At 47.7% G+C, this 23296-nt stretch overlaps 1 protein-coding gene across 1 annotated transcript; it reads right to left on the bottom strand.

Moving 5' to 3' along the window:
- Positions 1 to 1281: 1281 nt before the first annotated feature.
- On the bottom strand, positions 1282 to 19260 carry LOC119805838 (fibroblast growth factor receptor 3-like). Its single transcript, XM_042054405.1, is given in 20 exon segments — positions 1282 to 1517; positions 5199 to 5500; positions 6017 to 6073; positions 6075 to 6154; positions 6322 to 6427; positions 6573 to 6710; positions 6943 to 7013; positions 7094 to 7216; positions 7333 to 7520; positions 7602 to 7712; positions 7789 to 7910; positions 8153 to 8283; positions 8612 to 8802; positions 9181 to 9325; positions 11129 to 11319; positions 11401 to 11524; positions 12025 to 12194; positions 14829 to 14882; positions 15177 to 15446; positions 19111 to 19260. Coding segments are annotated over 20 exon segments (2940 nt in total). The 5' UTR covers positions 19241 to 19260.
- Between the last annotated feature and the right edge of the window lie 4036 nt (positions 19261 to 23296).

Here is a 23296-nt window from a genome sequence, read left to right on the forward strand (position 1 = left end):
TAGACAACAATGTGGACCCTAAGAGAGACACACATAGATCTAATCTACATGGGTAGTAGAAAAAGACAAGATCTCCTGAGTAAATTGGGAGCATGGGGATCTTGGGAAAGGGTTGAAGGGGAGGGGAGAGACAGGGAGCAGAGAAAAAATGTAGAGCTTAACAAAAATCAAAAATAAAATAAATTAAACAAATAAACAAAATAGGCATAAATTTAAAAAAAACACACAAACGAAGTAGAAATAAATACCCTCAGGGTGGCTGGAGAGATGGCTTAGCAGTTGCTAACTAACTGCTGTTCTTCCAGAGGACCCGGGTTCTGTTCCCGGCACCCATATGGCAGCTAACAGCTGTCTCTGACTCCACACACAGATAAACATGCAGGGAAAATACCAATGCAAATAAAACTTTAAAAAATCATCTGAAAAATAAATAAATTAAATAATTAAATAAGTAAATAAATAAATGAATGAATGAATAAATATGGGTGCTGGGAATGGAAACCGCTTCCTTGGAGCCACTGAGCCATCTTTTCAGGCCCTTAATTTTTTTTTAAATTATGTTTCTCTGGGTATGCTTTTGTGTGTGTGTGTGTGTGTGTTTATGTGGTGGCTTTTGAACTCACCAAGATGAAAGCATTCAAAAGGACCAAGAGCGCAGTGTAAAACGGCCACCGCTAGGTGGCGCCCGACAACTGACCTTATAGATGGTTTGCTTGCTGGCTGCTGGACTCACACTACGAAAACGAAAGTAGCCAGGCTGTGGTGGTTCACGCCTTTAATCCCAGCACTCGGGAGGCAGAGGCAGACGGATCTCTGTGAGTTCGAGACCAGCCTGGTCTACAAGAGCTAGTTCCAGGACAGGCTCCAAAGGTACAGAGAAACCCTGTCTCGAAAAACCAAAAAAAAAAAAAAACCTTGTATTTGTGCCTTTCATAGTGTCATGCTGATATAGAGTGGAAGTTTGCAAGGACTAAGATCTGAATAAGACACTTTGATGAAGGTGGCACATGCCTCCTACTTTAAACATTATCCCCCATCCCAAATCATTTCATTATCTTGGCAACTGGTTTGACAGCACCTTCAGTCCTAAAAGTGATTCGATGGAAGGGACAAGGCAGAACTTAGAAACCTCATAGTAGATTTTTTTTTTTTAAAAAAATCAGTTTATTAGGATACAACCTTTTTCTCCTTTTTTTCCTTCTGAATGACAGTTTCTATTTTAATTATCATAAAATCACTCGAACTTATGTTTTTGTTATTTCTCAGGCAAGAGAGACTATGTCATTCCCTAATGTTTATCAAATCACTGTGGCCAGGGAATGATATGGGTGCATGCTGAGTGATGCAAGCTCCCTGTCCATGCTGAGTCACAGGAACACCAAGTTGATGACCTGGTACAAAATCAACATCAGGCACCACTTCCTTAGTGGAACTAGACACAATAGGTCTTGGCCAGTTCTGCAGAGTAGTAGCAAAACCTACTCTACCTATGTGTAGACTTGACTTGGGTAGGGTCCCTGTCATATACAAGAAGCTGTGAGATTTTCAGAAAGTGACTAGCTGCTTTTAATTTTAATTTATTCCTCTTTGCAAGAAAGCAGAGCTATATGGTAGCCTCCCAGACATGGCCAAAGAGGTTTTGTGGTCCAGGTGTTGTGAGGCTGGGAGAAATGAGATGAGGTGAGAGGAGGTGAAGAGAAGCAGAGCAAGAACTATGGGACGGTAGGTGTGCAGAGGTCAGGGAGGCCGGCTCCACACTTTTCCTGTGTGGAGCCAGAGGCCTGCAATGTGCAGACCCCCAGTGTACAGATACTCCTTAAGGTTTGTCCCCCTTGAGATGCTCCAGATCCTTCCCACCACACTACATCCCACCAGAAAGTGCCAGCCTCCACATAGAGCCACACAAAACACATCCACTACAAATAACATGTGGTTTCAGCCCACCCAGAGGTACTCTGGCCCAGTGAGAAGCTAGGGAGGGAATGTTCCACCACCCTGCCCCTCACAACATGTGCACTCGGTCTGGAACACTGAGCATGTGCACACTGGAGATGTTAGAAGAGCTGCCGAGGAACTGCTGAGGCAGCGGAGGAGGAGGTCTGTGAAATTCAGCATGGTGAGAGCAGCCCCCAGGCCATGGAGACCTGACTCAGGGCCTCTGACAGGTGGGTCTCACAGCTGGCAGACCACCATCTCCTCAGAGTCTGGTGACTCCTCACAGCCCATGTTCTCATGAGGGTGAGGTGTCCTCTGTGAAGATCCAGAGGTGACTGGATGCAGTTCCTGCCTTGAGTCCCAGCCCTGCAGAGGCTGACAAAACAGATGCAGGACTGTGAGGCCCCATCCAGGGCTCCAGTCTCAGATGAATAGAGCAGAACAGAGGCAGAGGAGCTTTGGAGAGAGAGCTTTGGTTTTGGTTTTGTCAATGCACTTGACCAAGAGAACAAGCAATGGTGTTGGTTCCAGCACTTTCTACAAGCTACCAAGCTTTCTAGCTTTTCTAGCTTTTCTAGCTCAGCATAGGAAAGTGAAAGTTACTGAGCCCATTGGCATTTTAAGAATGTCTCATAGCACGTGTTGCTCTCTGCTTTGCTCTATAACAGAAGTTTTCCTTGAACACCTAATAGGCCTTCCCTCTGACTCTTCCTTGCAAGGATTACAAGCATTTGCCACCAGCTCCACCCAGCTTCCCAAAGAATCTTCATGTGGTTGTGGTGCTGCTGTTTCTCGGGTAATGTGGTTTGTAAGTGGGACCCTTTGTTCACATTAGGAAGTAAATTTATTCTAATGCAAGTGGTTGCCATGCCTTCCTCTGAGTGGTCAGAACTTGACTGCCTTTTACATTTGATAAGCAGAATGCTCTCATGAGTACCTAGTGTAATGTTGCATATATGTTTGTGTATATATATATGTTTGCATTTGAAGATACTATCTCAGATATGATGGTTGTGAAAACCTGTTTTCAGTATACAGAAAATGAAACTGTGCCTTATCTTCTACCACACAGACTCTGCACCAAATGGGTCATGGATGTCAGAATGAGACCTGATACCCTGAAAATGCCAAAGGACATGGTAGAGAAAATATTCCCACTTCTAAGCACAAGTAAGGGTTTTTGAATAGGACCCTCAGCTAATAGGAAATGAGACAAAAATTAACAAATAAGATCTCATGAAATTAAAACTTTTCATTTAAAGGCAAGAAAATATAAAAAAATCACTGGTATAACAGTGACATAGAGTTAATGTAGAATTAGTTTCTTTTTGAACTGCACTACAAAAAATAGTACAGTACACAGTACCTGATCAGAAAACCATGGCTGGAAGGGCCATAACCCTTTAAGATTATGCTACTAGTAACTGAATTGTAGATATTTCTATTTCTACAACTAGATCTCTTCAGCTCTCAATCTTGGCCAGAGTTTCTTCTTTCTGTAGTAGGCATAGCCTTGAAACCTCAAAATACCGAAGTGACCATGAACACTGAAGTTCTATATGGGGCATGAAGAAAAGCCACTCGCTATAGACTTAGAGAGTATCATAGGAATAGGTCCTGAATATTGTGACTGAGGGTGAGGGGACTGCTGTGCAATGTTGTCTTTTGGACATGACACAGCCATAGCTGACTCACAAGAGTTATGACCACCTGCAGCTTCAGGTAAACATCTTCAGGACTAACCTTGAACATATCTATCTGGCCTGAACCAAACAGCTAGGAGAGGGAGCCTGCAGGTGGAAGAAAAAGCCCACTATGCTTTTGTATTTATGTTGATGGTATAACGGCCCTCCTGCAATGTATCTGGATAGAAAATCAAAAGGAATCTAGAAATTGACCATTAGTATTATTTACCAGTTCCCCCTTTCATTACCTGACTGCCTCCCAGGGAAGACAGTGCAATTCCTAGTCCCTCAAATTAATGAGTTTATTGAAGTTAATTAACGGGAGTACAGGTAAGGGATTACTTACAATAACATGAATGACTCAAATGCAACAACATCACCAAGGCTCATATTAAAATTGGTGATTCATGAAAACCAGAAGCCTCAGTATCTCTGCATGACTCACCATTTCAGCTGTCCTGCTCAGCACCTATATAACCTTTGGAGGGGAAGGGCCTTATTAAACTTGTCAGTTTCAGTTTTCCCAGCCATGGTTTAATGCCTGAGTCTTAGGAACGTCCTTCATCTTTTTATAGAACTTTCTGAGCCCAAGGAAGAGCATACAAGTTGTATATCCATTATCAAATAGCCAGTCCTGAAAACATACTTGCTAGCTATACAGAAAGACTGGTTTACAGTTAGCAATATATAACTGCATGCATATACACATGCACGTAACAACAATTAATAAGAGATGTCATAAAATTATACCTGTAACCCTGACAGTAGATGCACATGGGTGTATGCATAGTACTTCCCCCATTATGAACCCCCAACTCCACACATCAAGCTGAAAATGCCTTGCCCCAATGTGCTCTCTCTCCAGGCTCAGAGCAAGGTTTGTATCACAGTGGTGATAGACCAAATGCTCAGAACCCCAGTCACTGGGGACACTTGGACAAAGTTATATGTGGAAGTCAATCAAGGCAGTCCTAGGTATCAGGAAAATGCCACATCTCCACAGACCATACATTGCCTTTTTGGCAAATTGCTACAGTAGGTACTTTAATCACTGAGAGTATGATAGACACAACCAGATGAGCCTCCATTGCCAACCCAGGAAAATGGCCAGCCACAGGCCAATGTTAGTAAGCAGGAGTGTCAGACTGGGAACCAGCCTATTCCCAGTACTACCCAGAGCAAACAAGAAAATCGACTACTATCATCACAACCCGTGTCCAAAAGGCAAGGCATCTAGGTGGAGAAACTCCTCTCGATCAGAGGAAACCAGACACAGCAGAAGGAACCTAACTTCAATAGGACTTGGGAGATTTGAGTAGGAGGCTCAGGCTCTTTAACTACTTCCTCCTGCCTGTTCACTGTCACCAGGAATCTTCATGGCTCTGAGTCCTTGGTATGAAGCCCTTGTTTGGTTGCTGTGGGGGAACCGACAAACATCCAGACATACAGATTCTTCTCTACATAGATCTGGCTGTCCTAGAACTTGGCGTGTAGACCAGACTGGTCTCATAGACCAAGTGTTGGGATTAAAGGTAATCCCTATCAGTGTATAGTGCTTTAACCAGGGATTTTGCTGACCTTCCTTCCCACAGAAGTTACTACATATATCTGAGCATGCTGTGTCCTCATAGGATCCCTCCTCTGGCAAGGCAGTCAGGGAACTGGACAGTCCCAGAGTATGTCCTTCACACATGCATGGTGCCCTCCTATGGACACCAACTCTCTTGAATCCTCTCTTTGGAACCTCTAAACTGGTAACCCTGAGGTTCTGCCAGGTAGTTTGGGTCACAGACAAGCATGTCCAAGACCAGCTGCTCTCACATTGGGAAGGAAAAGGTAAGACAATTAGTCCTCTTGGGGCCTGAGCCCAGCACTTTCCACTAGGGACCAGACAAAAGCTAAGATTCCACACCAGATATTATCTCTACCCCCACAGAGACAAATCTCATAACCAGTCCCCACAGAGAATGAGGATATAGCTGTACAGATGCCAGAATGGAAGGTAAGTGGCACGTGGGACTCAGAACTGGTTATCTCTTTATTTTTTTGGAAAGTAAGTTGCTTGCATTAACAAAACTACAACTGCCAATGTGGGCTGACAAACCACATGCTGGGCTCCAAGAAAAGTTACCCTGAGACACTGTCCTGGCACTGCTAGCTTATAGGCAAGAGACAGCCACCAACGTCAGGGGCTCAGGAACAGTACAAAAAATAACAAGAGTAAGTTCACTGCTTTTTCTTACTAGGTTTGAAATGTAATAGTCAATCCTACAAAATGAAGAAGCGTTACATATGAAGTGTTAACCCTATAGCAAATATAACTTGTAAAGACTCCATACATTTTATATCCATAAACATTAACTGGGGCTTGGTCTAGGGGATTCTTGGCCCCTCACATCTGAGGCCTCCAATTCTTGGGTTGGGTTGGGGGCAGCAGGTTGTGGGTGAACAGTTATCTCTAAGGAACTGGGGCTCCTGGTATCCTCATCATCTGGCAAGCTCTGCTTAAAAGGCATTGATAGGTCCAGGTATACCTGTTGGTAGAAAAGGTCACAGGACTATGTTAGTATTTATCACCTTGATCCCATGGCCATCTATGTTCAGGCTGGCCCTTGAAGGCCAACCCCATCACTGGAACTTGGAGGAGCAGCCCACACAGGAATCAGAGAAGGCAGAGAGGGCAGGGTTGAGTGGTACTTACGTGGCTTGATGTCACAGTGAGGATGCCATCTAAACTCTCTACCAGAAGCTTAAAGGTGGGCCTCTGTGAAGGCACTGCATGCCAATATTCCCGCATGATCACATACCTGTGGCAAATATGGCTGTGGTTTCTTGGCCTGTTGTCCATCCCTACCTCACCCAAGGCTACCAGTCTCCTACCAGGAGCCCTGGTAGGAAACGAGCCACTCCCAGGGACTATTTAGAGGAGTGAGTAAGGAATGCTTTGCTCACAGGTCATGTGGGCAGTTGGCAGGCTTGTCCATGCGGTAGCCGTCTTTCAATAGCTTGTAAAGCTCTTCCACTTGGATGCCAGGGTATGGGGAGCCCCCCAGGGTAAAGATCTCCCAGAGCAGGACTCCAAAGGACCACCTGTATGGGAGTGAGGGCAGAGGCCTTTTACTCCTGGTCAGTTACTGTAACAGTTCTGCATCAAGACAGGATACCAATGGGCAAGGAGGGGTGTGTGGTTGAGAGGCATGGCAGGGCTATGCTGTTGGCTCTAACGAGGAGACAGAATACAGCCTGGGAGGGCCAGGACCCTAAAGGCTGTAATAGGTGTGACTTGGGTATTGCTATCCCCATCCTATGTTAGGACACATACACATCACTCTGGTGGGTGTAGACTCCGTCAAACAGGGACTCTGGTGCCATCCACTTCACAGGTAGCCGACCCTAGGCAGAGGGAGAGTTGTTGGCTGTCAGATGTCCCCTGGTGGAGCACTGCACCCCAACCACCCTGGAATGGGGCTCACATTTGTCCTCTTCTTGTAGTATTCCAGATTGTGCACATCACGAGCCAGGCCAAAATCTGCAATCTTCATCACATTGTCCTCAGTCACCAACACGTTTCTGGCAGCCAAGTCTCTGTTAACGCACTGAGGAGGCATGAAAGGAACCTTGCTACACTGATACCTCCCTAGCCTAAGCAAGCTTGACATCCACTCTTCCACGCAGAAAGACCCCACCTGGCCTGTGCCCCAGCTCTGCTCACCTTCTGAGAAGCCAGGTACTCCATACCTCGGGCCACCTGATAGGCACAGGACACTAGATCTTTGCGGGTAGGCTGTTCTTCTGGCAGCCTGGAGGCACCATAGTATTCCATGCTTAGCGGCCTTTGTGCCCGCAGGAAGTCCCGGAGGTTGCCCTTGGCTGCATACTCCATCAGGACATACAATGGCCCTGGAAGCACAGGCACCTCAGAGATGTTGTGTGACTCAGGGGTCCCAATCTAATAATCATCCCCCCACCTGCTGTACTTACCACCCTGTGTGCAGACCCCCAGCAGGTTGATAATGTTCTTGTGCTTGCCAATAACTTTCATCATCTCCATCTCAGACACCAGGTCCAACAAGTCCTGGCCATTGGCATCATCTGTGTTGAAAGTGGGAATGTAAGGTGATGGCCCTGCAGCCCCCACTGGCCCTGTGTTACTTCTCTCCCTCCTCACCTTTCAGCATTTTCACAGCCACAATGACAGGCTTGACAGTGTTGTCCATGTTAAAGCCAACAGCCTCTGCCTTAAAAACCTGGCCAAAGCAGCCTTCTCCTAGAGAATTACCAAGTGTCAGCCTGTCCAAAGAAGCAGAGGCCATGAGTATGTGCCCAGGACCCTCAACCCTCATCCCTCTGTGCCACTGCATCCATAGCTGGCAATGGGCTTTTGCTCATGAAGACAGGGTAACTCGAGTCTTACCCTGGATCCCACCTCCGGAGTATTTCACCCCACCTCCAACAGGCCTCTGCCTGGTAGCCATCTAGCCCCCAGCCACAGAACCCTCTCCAAGTATACACAAAACCCCACCAGCACTGACCGAGTTCTAGATATTTCCCACGTTGGGTCGGCTGGCAGCTCAAGCTCAGAAATACTGGCCATTACGGTATGTTCTCTTGAAAATGGGTGGACGATGCGGACCATGGGTATATCAGAGTTCATGGAGGTCACCTGCTTGGATCATTGGGGATAGGTTGGTGCCAGACAAATGGATGCTGGGCATTGGGAAAGGGTTGAGGTAGTATAACTCCCAGGAGTGGCAAGGTCAAGTCCATGTGAGGCAGTATGTAGGGCCAAGAAGAGGGATGCTCAAACAGTGGTTACCGAAGACTCAAAGTTGTTTTGAGTAGCATGGGATCCATGTGGAGGATAGGAACATGGAAGGGTCAGCTCATCTGACTGCAGAAAAATGAGTACTTAGCAGGCCTCAGGTCCTGCTGAGACTTTAGGAGGTTCAAGGCACAACAGAGATAAAAACTCGGTATCTAATTTCAGTTACCTGTTGCTCAGGTGTGAAGTGAAAGTCATTGTCAACACTGGGAGACCCCAGGTTCTTTCTTGAGACTCTACACAGGTAGCAGAGCACCACAACTGATGCAGGAAAGATTAAGATGGAGAAGCCCACCCTGAAGCTGATGGTGCCTGCAGATAACTTGCCAGCTGCACTGCTCTCGGCCAGCACTCTCTCAGCTGCAAAGACATAAATGTTGGGGCCTCATCCAGCCTTGTGAGACTTCCCATTGGCCTGTTAGGTACCTGTTGGGGAGCAAAGCTACTGGGATACTCAGAGTTTGGTGACCTACGTCCCCAACTCACATTGGTAGTGAAAAACATCTGTGAGTCGGCAGCTTTATTATGTTCTGAGCCAGCACCACAAAATGACAAATGTAGAACCATCACTACCCCATCCCCACCCCCACCCCCAGCAGCAGCAGCAGCAGCAGCAGCAGAAGAAGAAGAAGAAGAACAAGAAGAAGAAGAAGAAGAAGAAGAAGAAGAAGAAGAAGAAGAAGAAGAAGAAGAAGAAGAAGAAGAAGAAGAGGCAGAAGCAGAAGCAGAAGCAAGTACCTGGCAGTACCTCCAGCCATGCAGAGTGATGGGAAAATCCAAAATAATTGTTTGCCAGACAAGTGTACTCCCCTGAGTCCTCAAAGGTGATATTGTGCAAAGACAGAACTTCTAGCTCCTTGTTGCTTGTGTTAATGCCTGATGTCTACAAAGAGAGAACAGAGATCAATAGGCAAGCACCAGCACCTCCCTTTGGGTACCACAGCACAGTCCACACGGAGACGATCAGGCAGGCTTCAAAGGAAAATGCCACCTCTGCTACCACCTTGACAACTACAGCTATACCACTGCAATGGATGCCCTCTGCATCCTGAACCAAGGCATGGAGCCTGAAACCAGTCCCTCTATTGGTGGATAGTTCCCTTTCCCAAGGTAAGCATCAGGCACTTGGGCAGCATGGTGCCACAAAGAAGCAACATGCAGAGTTAGTGCAGAAATAGGAGAGGTACAGAAAAAAAGATGGGCAGACAGATGTATGGACAGAAAGCCAGAGGAAATCAGTGTCATCCAGAGAAGGGTGGAAAGTCAATGTTCTCAAGCAGCACAGGGCTCAGCCCCTGTAAGGTTCTAAAAACTTCTAAGCTTGCATGTAGTTCAGTAAGAGAAGAGCACAGACCTGAGGGGCATTGAAGGAGGTAGTAAGTCAGTGCTGGCTAGGGGCTACCAGTATTATCAAGGCATCAGAAACAGAACATGAGTCAGGGGTGGGGTCAAGCAGGGAACTGATGGTACAAGGCATTTGGGAAGGTACATAGGTTGAAGCATTGGAGCTGGAGCTGTGTGCCAGGTTGTCATAGAACAGTTATCACCTACTGGAGGACTGTGAACATACCACCAAAATGCCTACTCAGCCATGCTTATGAAATTGATGGCTCAACAAATATACCTGCCCCATCCCATTCTGACACACTGAATGATAAAGGTGTGCATCTGCCTTCAGATTGTCACTGATCCTGGAAATCTCTAGAAGAAAATGAGGACAAGACAGGGCAAGGGAGATGACAAAGAACGACTTGGGGGAGGAAGCACCTGGAAGGTTGCCTGAACCAAGCCACATGATGGCAGTGGTAGGTGTGGTTTCACAGACTGGCCTCCTTCATGTCCACTCTCCCTACACACACACACACACACACACACACACACACACACACACACACACACAGAGAGAGAGAGAGAGACAGACAGACAGAGGAGAGAGAGAGAAACAGACACAAAGAGAAACACACACACAGAGAGAGAGAGACAGACACAATGAGAGATAAACATACACAGAGAGAGTAGGAACCCATACTCTACAAATCTTCATCCCAAGGGTCATTCCACATCAACCTGTGCTCACGAAACCACACACCCACAGTGGGAGGTACACTGGACATGGCCCTAGTGGTCTCTCTCAACAGCCAGGATACCAACTCCTGCCAACACCTCTTCCTCTCTCCCACCAGACCTCCAAGTCTCTCAAAGGATATTTTTCTTTCCTGTGTTGCAAAGTCCAAACTCTCTCTCAAGTGGCCCCCACCTGAGGCTATGAAGCAAAGCTACAGGCAGTGGGAGGCAGGAAGAGTCCGTCATGGCAGGGTGGAGCTAGTGCTGCAGTGCAGGCAGCTGGAGAGTGGACAGCCAGTACTCTGATGTCAGAGGGTACTAGTTTAGCAGACATCCTCCTGTCCTGAGCCACCACAACGATCACCCAAGAGAAACCTTCTGTAGGTCCAAGCCTCAGAGCAAAGAGGGAAACAAGTCCTATGGGAGGGCAGAAGTAACAGAGAGCCTGCCTGGAGCTCAGAACAGGTACTAAGTTCTGAGACTCAGGTGCCCCTTCCCAGAAACTCCAACAGGTGGGTCCCAGTCCCAAGGTATTCCTCAGTCAAAGAGGGACTTAAGGACCAGGGCCAAGGCACTTCCAGCTAACCCATCCACCCAACCAGCTGCCAACAACAGAGCCCACCTTGAGTATGGTGACATAGGGCTTGCCATCCGGGCCTGTCTTGCTGCCATTCACCTCAACATGCTTCAGCCACTGGATGTGTGGTTGGGCATCACTGTAGACCTTGCAGTGGAACTCTACATCGCTTCCTAGAGTGGCTGTCTGGTTTTCTGGCAGCCCAGCATGCAAAATGGGCCGATGTGGGAAGCGCTCTGTAAGACACAGACAGGTCAGGTGCAGGGGGTCCAATGGCCTGAGGCTGACATGCTTTAGTCACCCAGCCTGGCTCTTACCCAGTACATCCAGTGTGTAAGTCTGCTGGATGCTACCAAACTTGTTCTGAACCACGCAGGTGTAGTAGCCGCTATCAGAAGGCACCACACTCTCCATGACCAGGCTCCAATGCCGGTGCCTAAGCTGCAGGTAAAGTTAGTAGGTGAGTGACTGTGGATGCCCAAAACTGTGAGCCTGTTTTCATCCTGACAGATAGTTAGGCTAGGCAAACACACTTCTGCTCTTTCTTTTGTAATATAAGTTTACCTAGGAAGTGACTGCTTTCAGGATACTTGGTCTAGAGTGGCTTCACTACTTAAACAAGAAAATGCTAATGACTTGACACCTCAAAGTGTTAAAGTAATTAACTGTTTTACCTGTAGTTTGTATCAAGTTAAAGATTTCTTTTGTTGACTTCTTTTGTTTGGATATAAACATATAAGGAAAACTAAACAGGGAAAATTTCAGTATCCACTGCAATGCCCTCCTGGTACTTTTTATGGTTTCAGTTTTATTACTTTTCATTTCACTTCTATTTCTACAATCTCATGCCCCTATCCTGGCAAGAGGTATTTTTGTCGAGGATGGTCTACTAAAATGATATGAGTTATACCCTCTGTACCCAGGCCCTTTCCCAGACTTACCTTGATGCCCCCCATGCGATGCTCCCCTCGGAATTCCTTGCCATTCTTCAGCCAGGAGATGGAGGGGGTGGGGTTGCCAGCAGCTGCACAGTGGAAGCGCACAGTGCTGGTGGCTGGCACAGCCAGCAGTTTCATATCCATACGGTCTGGCCGAGTCCAGTAAGGGGCCCCTGATGGCAGAAGTGCTCATGACAGCATAATCACTACAGCCTTGCATAGCTCCCCTACCAACACACCCTCAAGCCTCATCCCTCATCTGTATTGAGCCTCCTTTGCTCTGTCTGAACACTGCATCCACAGCTGTCCCACTCTCAGTCTCTTCTCTCCATCTGAGGCAGGCTCACAGGTGTAGGTACCCAGGAAGCAGAGCCCAGGAGGATGTAGATCCTTGGAGGCAACTAGGCCAGGTCATTCCACCAGTACACCAAACCTGAGTTACCCTGTATAGTGCCCAGTGAAGGCAGGTACCCTTCAGGTCATGCTTCCCCTCCACTGAGTTCCCTCCTTCCTCTTGGCTGGGTGGAGGGTGCTGTGGTGGAATATCAATTGAAGATGTGTTACATTTTTATATGTTGTGGAACAACTGTTTCATGATGCAAAGATGTGTTTCACCCTTTTATGTTATATTTGCATAACTTGGTGAAGCTGTGTTACTCTGTCTGGTCTAATAAAGAGCTAAATGACCAATAGCAGGGCAAGAGAGGGAAATAGGCAGGGCTCACAGGCAGAGCAGATAAATCGAAGGAGAAAGTTTAAGAAGGAACAAGATAAAGGAAGATGCAAAGGCCCAGTCATCCAGCTACACAGTCAGCCACAGAGTAAGAAGTAAAGAAAGGTATGTATAATAGAAAAAGATAAAACCCCAGAAGCAAAGGGTAGATGGGATAATTTAAGTTAAGAAAAGTTGGCTAGAAATAAGCCAAGTTAAGGCCAGATAGTCATAAGTTTCCATGTGTTTATTTGGGAGCTGGGTGGTGGGCTCCCAAAGAGTAGAGCAAAAACAATCAGCAACAGGATACCATATTGCGTGGACTCATAAGGAAGCTGATGGAGGCAACAAATTTCCGAAAAAGATAACAAAGGCAGGGGCAGGGTCTTCCATTGTGACTCAACCGGAGAGCCCTATGTATCTCTGGGAGGAGGAACTGCCATTTGAAATATAAAGTAGGAGAAAAGTGTGCAGACACTGGAGAACTGTCCCTCCTAGCTCTGAACTGCCCCTCCAGGCTCCGAATTTGGTCAGTAGGCTTGAGAGAAGAGTGCCACAATGGGAGACTACAGTGACTGAATGCTGCCTAATGCCAGGTAAGGTCAAGAAGGTGACCCTTCAGGCACCTTACCTAAGCCTCTATGGTGCAAAAACACAAAATGCAACCTGGGAAGGCCAGGATGACAGAAGAAAACAGGAAATTGGGGCAAACACATTGGTAATTGTTGGGGCAGAAGCTAGAGACCAACTGGGTTAGAAATTTTGCTCTGAACAACCTGATAGCCAAAGTTGAAAGGGAAAATGAGAAGCTGACCCACTTCTCAGGACTACTACCTTTTTGTGGCTTCAGTCCTAGAATCTAAATCCATTTCTATGAGGGTTGTGAAACCTCAAACAAGTCCCTATACCTGCTCTCTTCACCCGCACACACTCATAAGACTCATTACCCTGTTTTCCCATTAAGTTTCTCTCTTTGATTCCTCTCAACCCCTTCTCCACTCTACCCCAGAAGGTTCCAGGTGGTCTGAGGACTCATTTAACACCAGCCTAGTCTCAGAGTCATAACCATTGCCGCATACAATGTCTGGACTCATGATGTTCCCCCCCCCTCTCTCTCTCCATGGTTCTAGGCCATAACATGGGCACTGCCATGTGCCCTCATATACTCACACCAAATCTGTGATGCCCCCTTTACAATGTATGCCTCAGCATGGCACTGCTCCCATCTTGCTGGTCTACAGCAACAGCCACTAGTCCTGTGAAACTTCTATGGGACAATGGTTTCTACCCTGTTAATTGTATTTTAATAAAACGCTGATTATCCATTGCCCAGGCCAGAAGTATAGGCAGGACAACTGGACAGAAAGAAGAGGTGGGACGATGAGAACTGAATTCTGGGAAGAGGAAAGCTCTTTCTGCAGTCCTGGCCCTGCCACAGGAGAAGCAAGATATGAATGCCTCACCGTAAAAGGTACTGAGCCAAGTGGCTAACACAGATAAGAATAATGGGCTAATATAAGTTTTAGGAGTTAATAAGGGGCTGGAGAGATGGCTCAGTGGTTAAGAGCATTGCATGCTCTTCCAAAGGTCCTGAGTTCAATTCCCAGCAACCACATGGTGGCTCACAACCATCTGTAATGAGGTCTGGTGCCCTCTTCTGGCCTGCATGTAGACAAAATATTGTATACATAATAAATAAATAAAAAGAAAAAGAAAAAAGAAGAGTAAATGTAAAAAAAGAGTTAATAAGAAGCCTGAGCTAATGGGCCAATCAGTTTATAACTAATGTAGACCTCTGTTTGATTTCTTTGGGACTTAACGATTGTGGGAACTGGGTAGGAAAGAAACCCAGACAACATGAATCCCTGGATCTATGTACTCATCAGTGGCAACTTGAGTGCCTTGCCTGGTTTACTCACACCTGTGATGTTCCTTCCCACAAGAATCCTTACCAAAATCCCTGCCAAGCAGCCCTGCCCCCTCACTGTCCCTGGGGCACTGTCTGCCTGTAGCAGTGCCCTTTAACAACAAGACTACAGGAAGGAAGCAGCCTGTCCTGACCAGCTCAGTAAGCCTAGGCCTTCTCTGATCTTACCTGTATCTTCAGCCACGTTATTGCCATCTTCTTCATCTCCTGAGGATGCAGCATCTGCAATAGTTATAAGCAAGCAGTGGTCCTGTGACACTCCTACATCCAGAGACCTGCTGCTCCCTATTTTCAGAGTGCTCTGCTCTCCATCTTTAGGGACTACTGCTCCCTGTCTTTGCAAGGCCATTCATTCAAATAGCACAAAACTGGGGGTACCCACTCTGATGTGGGGAACTACAGACAGCAGCACACTTGAGCCAGGGATACTGGAGCCATGCTGCCTAGGACTGCCCTGACCTCCCTAGCTATGCAGCTTCTCAACACATTTGTGAGCCCCAGCCACCAAGAACTTACCTGTCACATGCACAGTGAAGTGGCACAGGACATCCTGAGTGAGCTGCTGCTGGCACATGTAGACCCCTGCATCATCATGGGAGACGTTCAGCACTTGTAACCTCTGGGGCCCCACCAGGATGCGGTGGGAAACTACCAGCTCTGTGCCATCCTTAGACCAGACAGTGCAGCCTGTGCCGGCACCTCTAGGCAGAGAGCAGATCAGCTCCATGGTGTCCCCGCAGCCAAAGACCACTTGCTCTTGCTGCCTAGGCTCAGGGCCTGGGACCTCTGTGGATGAAATGGAAAGCTGTGAAACTGATTCTTCAAAGTAGCATGCTGAAGGCCCATACTTTGCAAACTAGCAAAGCCGTGGCAGGCAAGTGAGGGGCATGCTCCTGGGGCTTGGGGTTCTGCCAGATAGTGTTCAAACCAGGAGTGGCAGACTATTTCAGTAGGAGCCCAGGGGTGTCAGTATCTCAACTCTGTCAGGGGTGTGTGTTAAGGTTTCCGTCACTGTCCTGGAGGAGGAAGCCGTCTTCCAAGGATGATATGGAAGAGACACAGCTGCTTAGGACCAGCCTAGATTGGATTCACACATTCCAGGGTAGGAGCGTGGTGATTAGAATTATTAAGCAAAAAGAAACAGAGATAAGAGAGAAATAAAAGAGAAAACACAGAACAGAATCAGGAGGGAAGTTTAGTGAATACTGAACCACCCCTTTATTTTCCACTCCAAAGAGGGAAAGGGGGAGGCAACAGACTTCATCAACATGATAAAACAAATAAACAGAGCACCTCTGATCTTTGGTTGAGATGAAGCTGATACACCTCTGTACTTAAAATACAAATTAACCACTCTAGGTCAGGACCTCTTGTTTTGTAGTCACTTGTTGTTAACAACTTTGAAAAAGCAAAACAAGCTCAAACTCTCTGACCTCTAGTCAAGGTGGAATGGACTCACATCTGTGTGCCCTGACAGATAGCAGCACTCCTAGTAGCTGAAAGACCTAAAAATGTCAAGAAGGGTGGGGGCAGCTCTATGGTACAGCACCTGCCTGGAATGTCTGAAGCTTTAAACTCCTACACCTGGGATCCCCATTTCACAAATGAGGACCATGCTCACAGAGGGGCCATGTGAGCCAACTGGAGCTAGAACCACAGCCAAGTGGAGACAGTCACCCATCCTGAGAGTTAAGAAACTGGAGTTCTTGGGTGGTTAGACACAGGTAGCCATACACCTCTTCCCTACCCAGATGGTGCCCAGCTCATGAGGAGACCCAAAGGCCTCACACCTAGGGACACACCACCAGCTGGTTATCACACCCAGATCTCCCTGCTAGGACCTAACAATGCCCATCACAGGCACAGATATGCTCGGGGCCCAGGACATGGGCAGGCAATCCTGCTGATCAGACCTCCTTCCTTAGATTCAGATGGACTGGTCAATATGTCACTTGCCATTCTGCAGATGCATAGCCTACATTCGATGCTCAAATGTCCACTCAAACTAAACCAGTACCAGTTCTGCCCATCCCAGAGTCATCCCACCAAGATTCCAACAGCCAGAGGAGCTGTCCTCAAAAGTATCCATGAAGCTTGTGTCCCATGGAGCCAGGCAGATTTTGTTTGTCCCTGAGTGGGCCTCACAGTAAGGGATCTTCTATCCTGACCTCCAGATCTCCTGCTGCCATGTCCTATGGAGGCAATCCAACGCTGGAAGCTTCCTGAGACACCACAGAAGACCAGGAACTGTCTAGTCAGTGGCCTCAGGGAAACCATGACCCAAAACCAACAGTTGTGGTTTAGTCTGGGCAAGACAAAAGGTCAAGTTGTTCACACAAGTACCCACATCAAGAGACTGACTGGGGAAAGACAGCATTCCACAGGATGGAGAGGCAAATGCCTGGATGTATGGGGTGGGGAAAGGAAATGGCCCTGAATCAGCTAAGCTGACATTTGATCTATCCACCCATCCTGTCCACAAGGAACCAGCACAGCCCAGATACCTGGACTTTGGGGGCCTCAGACAACACCAAATCCAACCCTGTGATCCCATTCCAGTGTCACAGGGCCTACAGGGGCTTGTGTTGTGATTTATGCAGGTAAGAAGGGAAACCAAGTGTAGGATGCGGCTTGAGACAACACAGAATATGGTATATGCTGAGGAGGTAGTATCAGATCATGGTCTAATGAAGCCCTCACACCCCCATCAGCCTTGAGACTTTTGAAAACAGGTATTTTAGATTACAATTCATAACACTAGCAAATTACAGTTAAGAAGTAGCAACAAAAATAATTTGATGGTTGGGGGTCACCACAACATGAGGAACTGTATTGACAGGAAATTAATTAGGAAACTTGAAAACCACTGCAGGCTACTCTCTACCCCTACTGAGAACCCAGAACCCAGATTGCCCTGCCTACCAGGGGTGGCCAGTGTGGTTGGGGCCTAGCCCTGCTCCAGAACCCTTAGGTCGTGCCAGCTCATGCTTGGTGATTTATGTTCCCAGAGAGAGTCAGCCATGTCTTTGTATTTTCATTGCCAGGCCCATCGCATTTCCCACCAACCCACCTTCATTGCCTGGAGCCCAGAGAGGGTCTGTGCTTTCCCCTGGACCTGAGGTCACTGACACCAGACACAGGGAATAATATCTTCTCCCAAAATTAATACGATCCCCTGTCACTGGCCATTTGGCTCCTGGGGAAGCACTAATATGCAAGCCGGTGCTCAAAGAGAACTGATTTCCTGACAACTGCTGTCATACCAGCTGAATGACATGCACACTCAACCTTCCAGTCCTTTTCCATTCACCAAAAAAAGTTCCAGGCCAGGCAGTTGTGGCTTATGCCTTTAATTCCAGCACTTGGGAGGCAGGGGCAGGTAAATTTCTGTGAGTTCAAGCCCAACTTGTTCTACAAGAGCTAGCTTCAAGATAGGCTCCACAGCTAGAGAAAGGAAAAATTTCCAGGAGACCCCAGATGCTGAGGTAGAAAGGTACTTGAGGTACTTGCCCCCACTTGCACTTTCCTGGGAGGCTGAGCTGAGCTGCCATCAACTGGGTGGAGGAGAGGGAGGCCGAGCTGTGCCACCAGGGTAGAAAAGCCAAGGTTCAAAGGACTGACTGTTGGGACATCTGCTCCAGTGGCGCACCAGCTCACCGTGCACTGTGTGGCACCATCAGGCCATTGGCCTGCATTGCCATGCCATACCCAGGCACAGTGGGCAGGGGGCAGAGGTTAGAAAGAATCTGTACACATATATTTACCTCGGGGAGGTAAAGCTCAGACTCTGGCTTTGTTTGGTGGAATCCAGTGTCCCATCAGACTTTGCTGGCCAGCCAGTCTGTGTAGCTGAGCTGGGATTCTGGGACAAGTGCCCCTCACCTCCCAGAGTGCGATCTACAGAGGTATGCCTCTGAAAGACAACCCCTCAAGACAACTAGAGGCAAAGAGAGCAGTGGAAGACCTGAAGTTGTCACCATATCATGTGAGACACTGGGTGACAAAAGCTGAGCTTTGGCTGGAGTCCTCCTGCCTACCCCCAAACTCTAGCCTTCATTTTGGCTTAAGATGAGCAAGAACTGTCCTGGTGACCTTGGAAACCAACAACAGGCATTTTTTGTCAACAATGGGAATCATGGAAACCCAGCAAGTGGCACTCTGACTGCTTAGGCTGGGGAGCCTGAGGCTCCCTGCCACTGCGATCCTTTCTATGGGGTGCCTCACACTTGGGTACAGGTCCTGAGACTCCAGATACCTCATACACTGACACATATAGCAATCTGTGGATTTGGGAGAAGAACCGAACCCACTGCTCCCCATGGTGCTACTCACAACCTGACATCCCCTACTCACTCAGGGGCTATTTGCCATTCCCAAAGCTTCTGATGGCCACCATCATCACCCCACACATATCCCACCCTGCAGCCAGGCACACTGAGTCAGTCCATACCTGGTAGTTTCCTCACAAGTCTCTGCTCTGTGCTAGGAGGTTGGGAGGCAGGTCTGGCTCCAACCACTATGCATAGCACTAGCAAGCAAGCCAGGACTCCCATGGCTGGAGATGGCAGTGACATCCTCATGCACAAGGCATGGGGATGTTACATCTCCAACGCCTAACTTCTGGGCCAGTGTGGGTAGATCCACTCTGGAGAGTCTGTGGGAGAAGATCAGCAAGTTTATCTGAGGTGTGGGGGTGTGGGTTCCAGAGGGTGTGGGCGGGGTGTGGGCGGGGTGTGGGGAAGACAGGAGGGCCTCAAGTACCTGAAACAAAAAACCAGACAATTCTAGCTTCTGTGGTCCCTCTCTTTTCTTTCCCTCCATAGAGGCAGAGCTCTCCACTATATTTTCTCTAAGTTTCATTTTTTTCTTTTGACTACAACTGGTAAAATTAAGGTAAATTTAATTATGATGTTTTGGATCCATTTACTCTTAAACCCTCTCAGCAGTTTTCTAGGATGTTTGTTAAGCAGGCTTTGGGAGAGAGTTCTAACTAAATGTTTCATTGTATTCTTTTTGAAAAGGTTTTCCCCTCCCAACCCACAGGAACTGGCCTTCCTGAGAAGTAAACAGGTTGTTACTCTTCAGACTCCTGCAGAACTAGCAATCAAGACCCCAGGGCCCATCATCCGTTGCCACAGCAGAATCATGCCCTCTAGGGTCTCTCTATTTCTCTGCAGCCTCTCGCAGTCCACTGGTCCTCCAGGTATCACCTATGGCAGTCTTGCTCTGTCACCCTCTGACAGTTGGCCCTTGCACCCATCACCCTTGTGTGACCCTCAGTGAGACCAGCAGACAAATCTTCCTCTAAGTTAAAAGATTGAAAAACAATACAAGTTTATTTGTAGTAACATTGCCACAAGCCTCTTCTTTGACTATCTGAGAGCTGCTGCATCAAGCCTCAATTGTCTCAACTCCTGGGGTATTTTTGCTAGGTGAGATATTATCCTCTTTTTGTTTTTTTAAGGCAAGGATACGTGAGATTATAGAAGCAGAATGAGCATCTGGTTAATATTTTAAAATAAGTTATACAGTATAAGACTTTTTGAAACCATACACACTCACACCACCCCTTGGCCAGAGATACTAAGTAGGACCTCTGGACTTACCTTGCATTCTCTATGCAAAGAACACCCTCCTCCAGTCTCTATTCTAATTCGTACTCCCTTCCTCCTGGCAGGTGGGGCCCTTAAAAACTTACCTTTGAGTAGATGCAGAACAGACCCCTTGAAGGTGCTGGTCTGGAGTCAGATCTGCATAGAAAGCTGCAGTCCCTATGGTGGACGGGTGCCAGTGGCGCAGGGACACATACAGAATATCCATGGGGAAACCTGGTGAGCCTCCCAGTGTGGATCTTAGGAAACAAACTCAGATCTCCTGGAAGAGCAGCAAGTGCTCTTCTGACCCAATTTGTTTTGTTTGTTTGTGAAACAGGATTTCTGTGCAGTGCTGGTTCTGGTGTCCCAGAACTCGCTCTATAGAGCAGAATGGCCTCAGACTCAGAGATTCACCTGCCTCTGCCTCCCATGTGCTAGGTTTAAAGGGTTGCACTGGCAACTGCCCTGCTTCTTGTTTTCCTTAGTTACTGTGTGTGTGGAGGGGGCATGTAGGGGTCAAGAACAACTTGGGAGAGTTGCTTCTTTCCTTGCACCATAAGAGTCATAAGAATTGTTCTCAGTAACTCAGGGTTTACAGTGATCATACTGCGGTGTTGGTGTTTAGTCCTGAGGATGGAGCCCAGGTCCTCATATATGCTAGGTCATCACCAGGAGATGTGTTGTTTTCTGTGATGGCAGAAATAGAGCTTGGGTCCTCAAATTGCCAAGCAAACACTCTGTCACTGAGTAGCCCCAGCCAGGCCGTCTTGTTTGTAACCTCTGACAGGTTTGCTTACTGCCTAGTTTTATTAACATAGCCATGTCATGAGGGTGATAGAGTCTTCATGGAGACCCCCACTGTTAGACATAGCCCAACATGTCTTGGCCTTAAACTTTGGTGCCCCCGCTGTTGAAGTAGCCAGGACCTCACATCCCTGTCTTTGACTGTAACTATTTTCTAGCCAGCATGGTAGCACAAACGTTATCCCAGCAACTGAGGGGCAGGATCATCTCCTGAACAGTGTGAAGTCAACCTGCGCAACACTCAGGTGTAACATCCATGTCCAGGTGCAGCCACAAGCAAAGCATGCAGACATCTCCAGTCCTGGGAGGAGAGCTGCATGGTACACCAGAATCCAGTAAGACTTGGTTGCTCCGATAGGGCAGCTGTGACTGAAGAGGAAAGGCTAGGAAGGCAGCAGCTGCTGCTGGTTTGCAGTGAGGGACAGGGCCCAGGAATGCTCAGAGGCACTGAGGCCTAGGGGCAGAAAGTCCCAGCAGCAGGCCAGCCTGTCTCAGCCTGAAGTGAACATTTAAGGAGGAGGAAGCCCTGAGTCTTAGGCCCAAGCTGCTGGTGACCCCATGACCTGGGCTGCTGTGGGTTGCTGGATTCATGAGAAGGGCCATGTTGGGGTCCTGCTGTGAGCAGAGGGTGCAGCAGAGCATCTGAAGGGCAGGCAAGAAGCAAAGGAGAACAGAAAAAGGTTGCAGAGATCTTTGAGTGTTTATATGAAGCAGAGCTGGGAAGTGAGGTACAGGTGAAGGGGAGCAGTAGGCCGTGTCTGTAGAGCTGGGGCAGTCCAATGGGTGAGTTCCCAGAGCCCAGGGGCCATCCAGGGGTTGAGCATAAGGGGCCGGAGGGTCTCCCAGAGGAGGTGGTTCTGTTCTTCCCAGGACAGTCTCCATCAGAGGCTGAAGTGCTGGGCCTAGGAGGTGAGGGGAAATGGGGACAAGGGAGGGACTGTAGAGTGGTGGGAAAAGAGGGGCCATGCGTGAGGCTGTGACATAGTTGTGTCTTGCTGGTCTATGCTGGGCCAGGCTAGACAGTTACAGGAATGAATCTCTTTTCTGCTGATTTAAAAAATAAGAAGGCGGGCAAAGCAAGATCTCAGCAGTCAGTCAGCCAAGCTTTACTAGGGGTATACTGACTAGTTTTATGTCACCACAGAGAAAGCAAGCCAGTATGCAGCACCCCTCTATGACCTCTGCATCAGCTCCTGCTTTCCTGATGGCTCTGGTCCCACTGCTGCTCCATTATCACGCTTTCCGCTGTGCAGCTTTGGAACATGTGTCATTTTGTGAGACCAAAACCAATTATTTTCCGGGACAAGTGGCCAACAGTGGCCATCCTTGCTACCTGGCCTTGCAGTTGCCTCTGCTTGCCTCTGTCCTCCTGGCTTCTCCTTGACAAGCCAGCCTGGGACTACAGATCCAGCAGGGGAGGGGCGGTCCTCTCCCTGGCTAACAGCAGTGCTAGTGCAGACAGGTGCCCACTGAAGCCTGGACTTCTGAGGCAAAGAAGTTAGGGAAGGCTGGCAAAATCTACTGTTAAATTCCTGAAATCCTGGAAGTGGGAGCATAGGATCTGAAAGGATCTGAGGCACAGAAGAACCTTAGCCCATGGTAGACATGAATTTAATAACAGTCACCACATGAGCCTGACAGTAGACTATTTTCAACATGATATGACAATTAAACAGAACATGACAAACAGATTCGACAAGACATTGCTGCGTGTTGGGTCACGTGAGATCTTATCAGTCCCAAAGGATTGTAAACAAATGACCCAATGGCCAGACGAGGAATTGGAACAACCCCCATTTCCCTCAGGCTCTGAGATTAGAAGCATGTCTACTAGACGTTCTTGAGCCCTCAGATTGTCCACATACCAGATATCAGATACCAGATAAAACCAGAAACTTACCAATTGGTAAAAACAGTAATAATAAAGTTTACCAGAGACCAGAGACTGGGGTGCCCCCCCCAGAACCAGGTTTGTGCTTCCCTGTATGGGTCAACAAAATGTTAGGTCCACAGGGGGTTGTACAAAAGCCCACAAAAGTCTAGTAAACCAGAAGCAAACTTTATTCCAGGAAAAATAAAAATAAAAAATTAAGTAAATAAATCTCCTTGAGACCACAGCCAGAGATGAACTTGTAAGACTGTGACAAAAACTGGTATCTGAACTCCTCCTTATAGTAAGAAGCAACTAGAATTAGGCAATAACAAAGGAATTTTTACAATTTTGAGGCAAAACTTAGA

Source organism: Arvicola amphibius, unplaced genomic scaffold (assembly GCF_903992535.2).
Source record: "Arvicola amphibius unplaced genomic scaffold, mArvAmp1.2, whole genome shotgun sequence".
NCBI lineage: Eukaryota > Metazoa > Chordata > Mammalia > Rodentia > Cricetidae > Arvicola > Arvicola amphibius.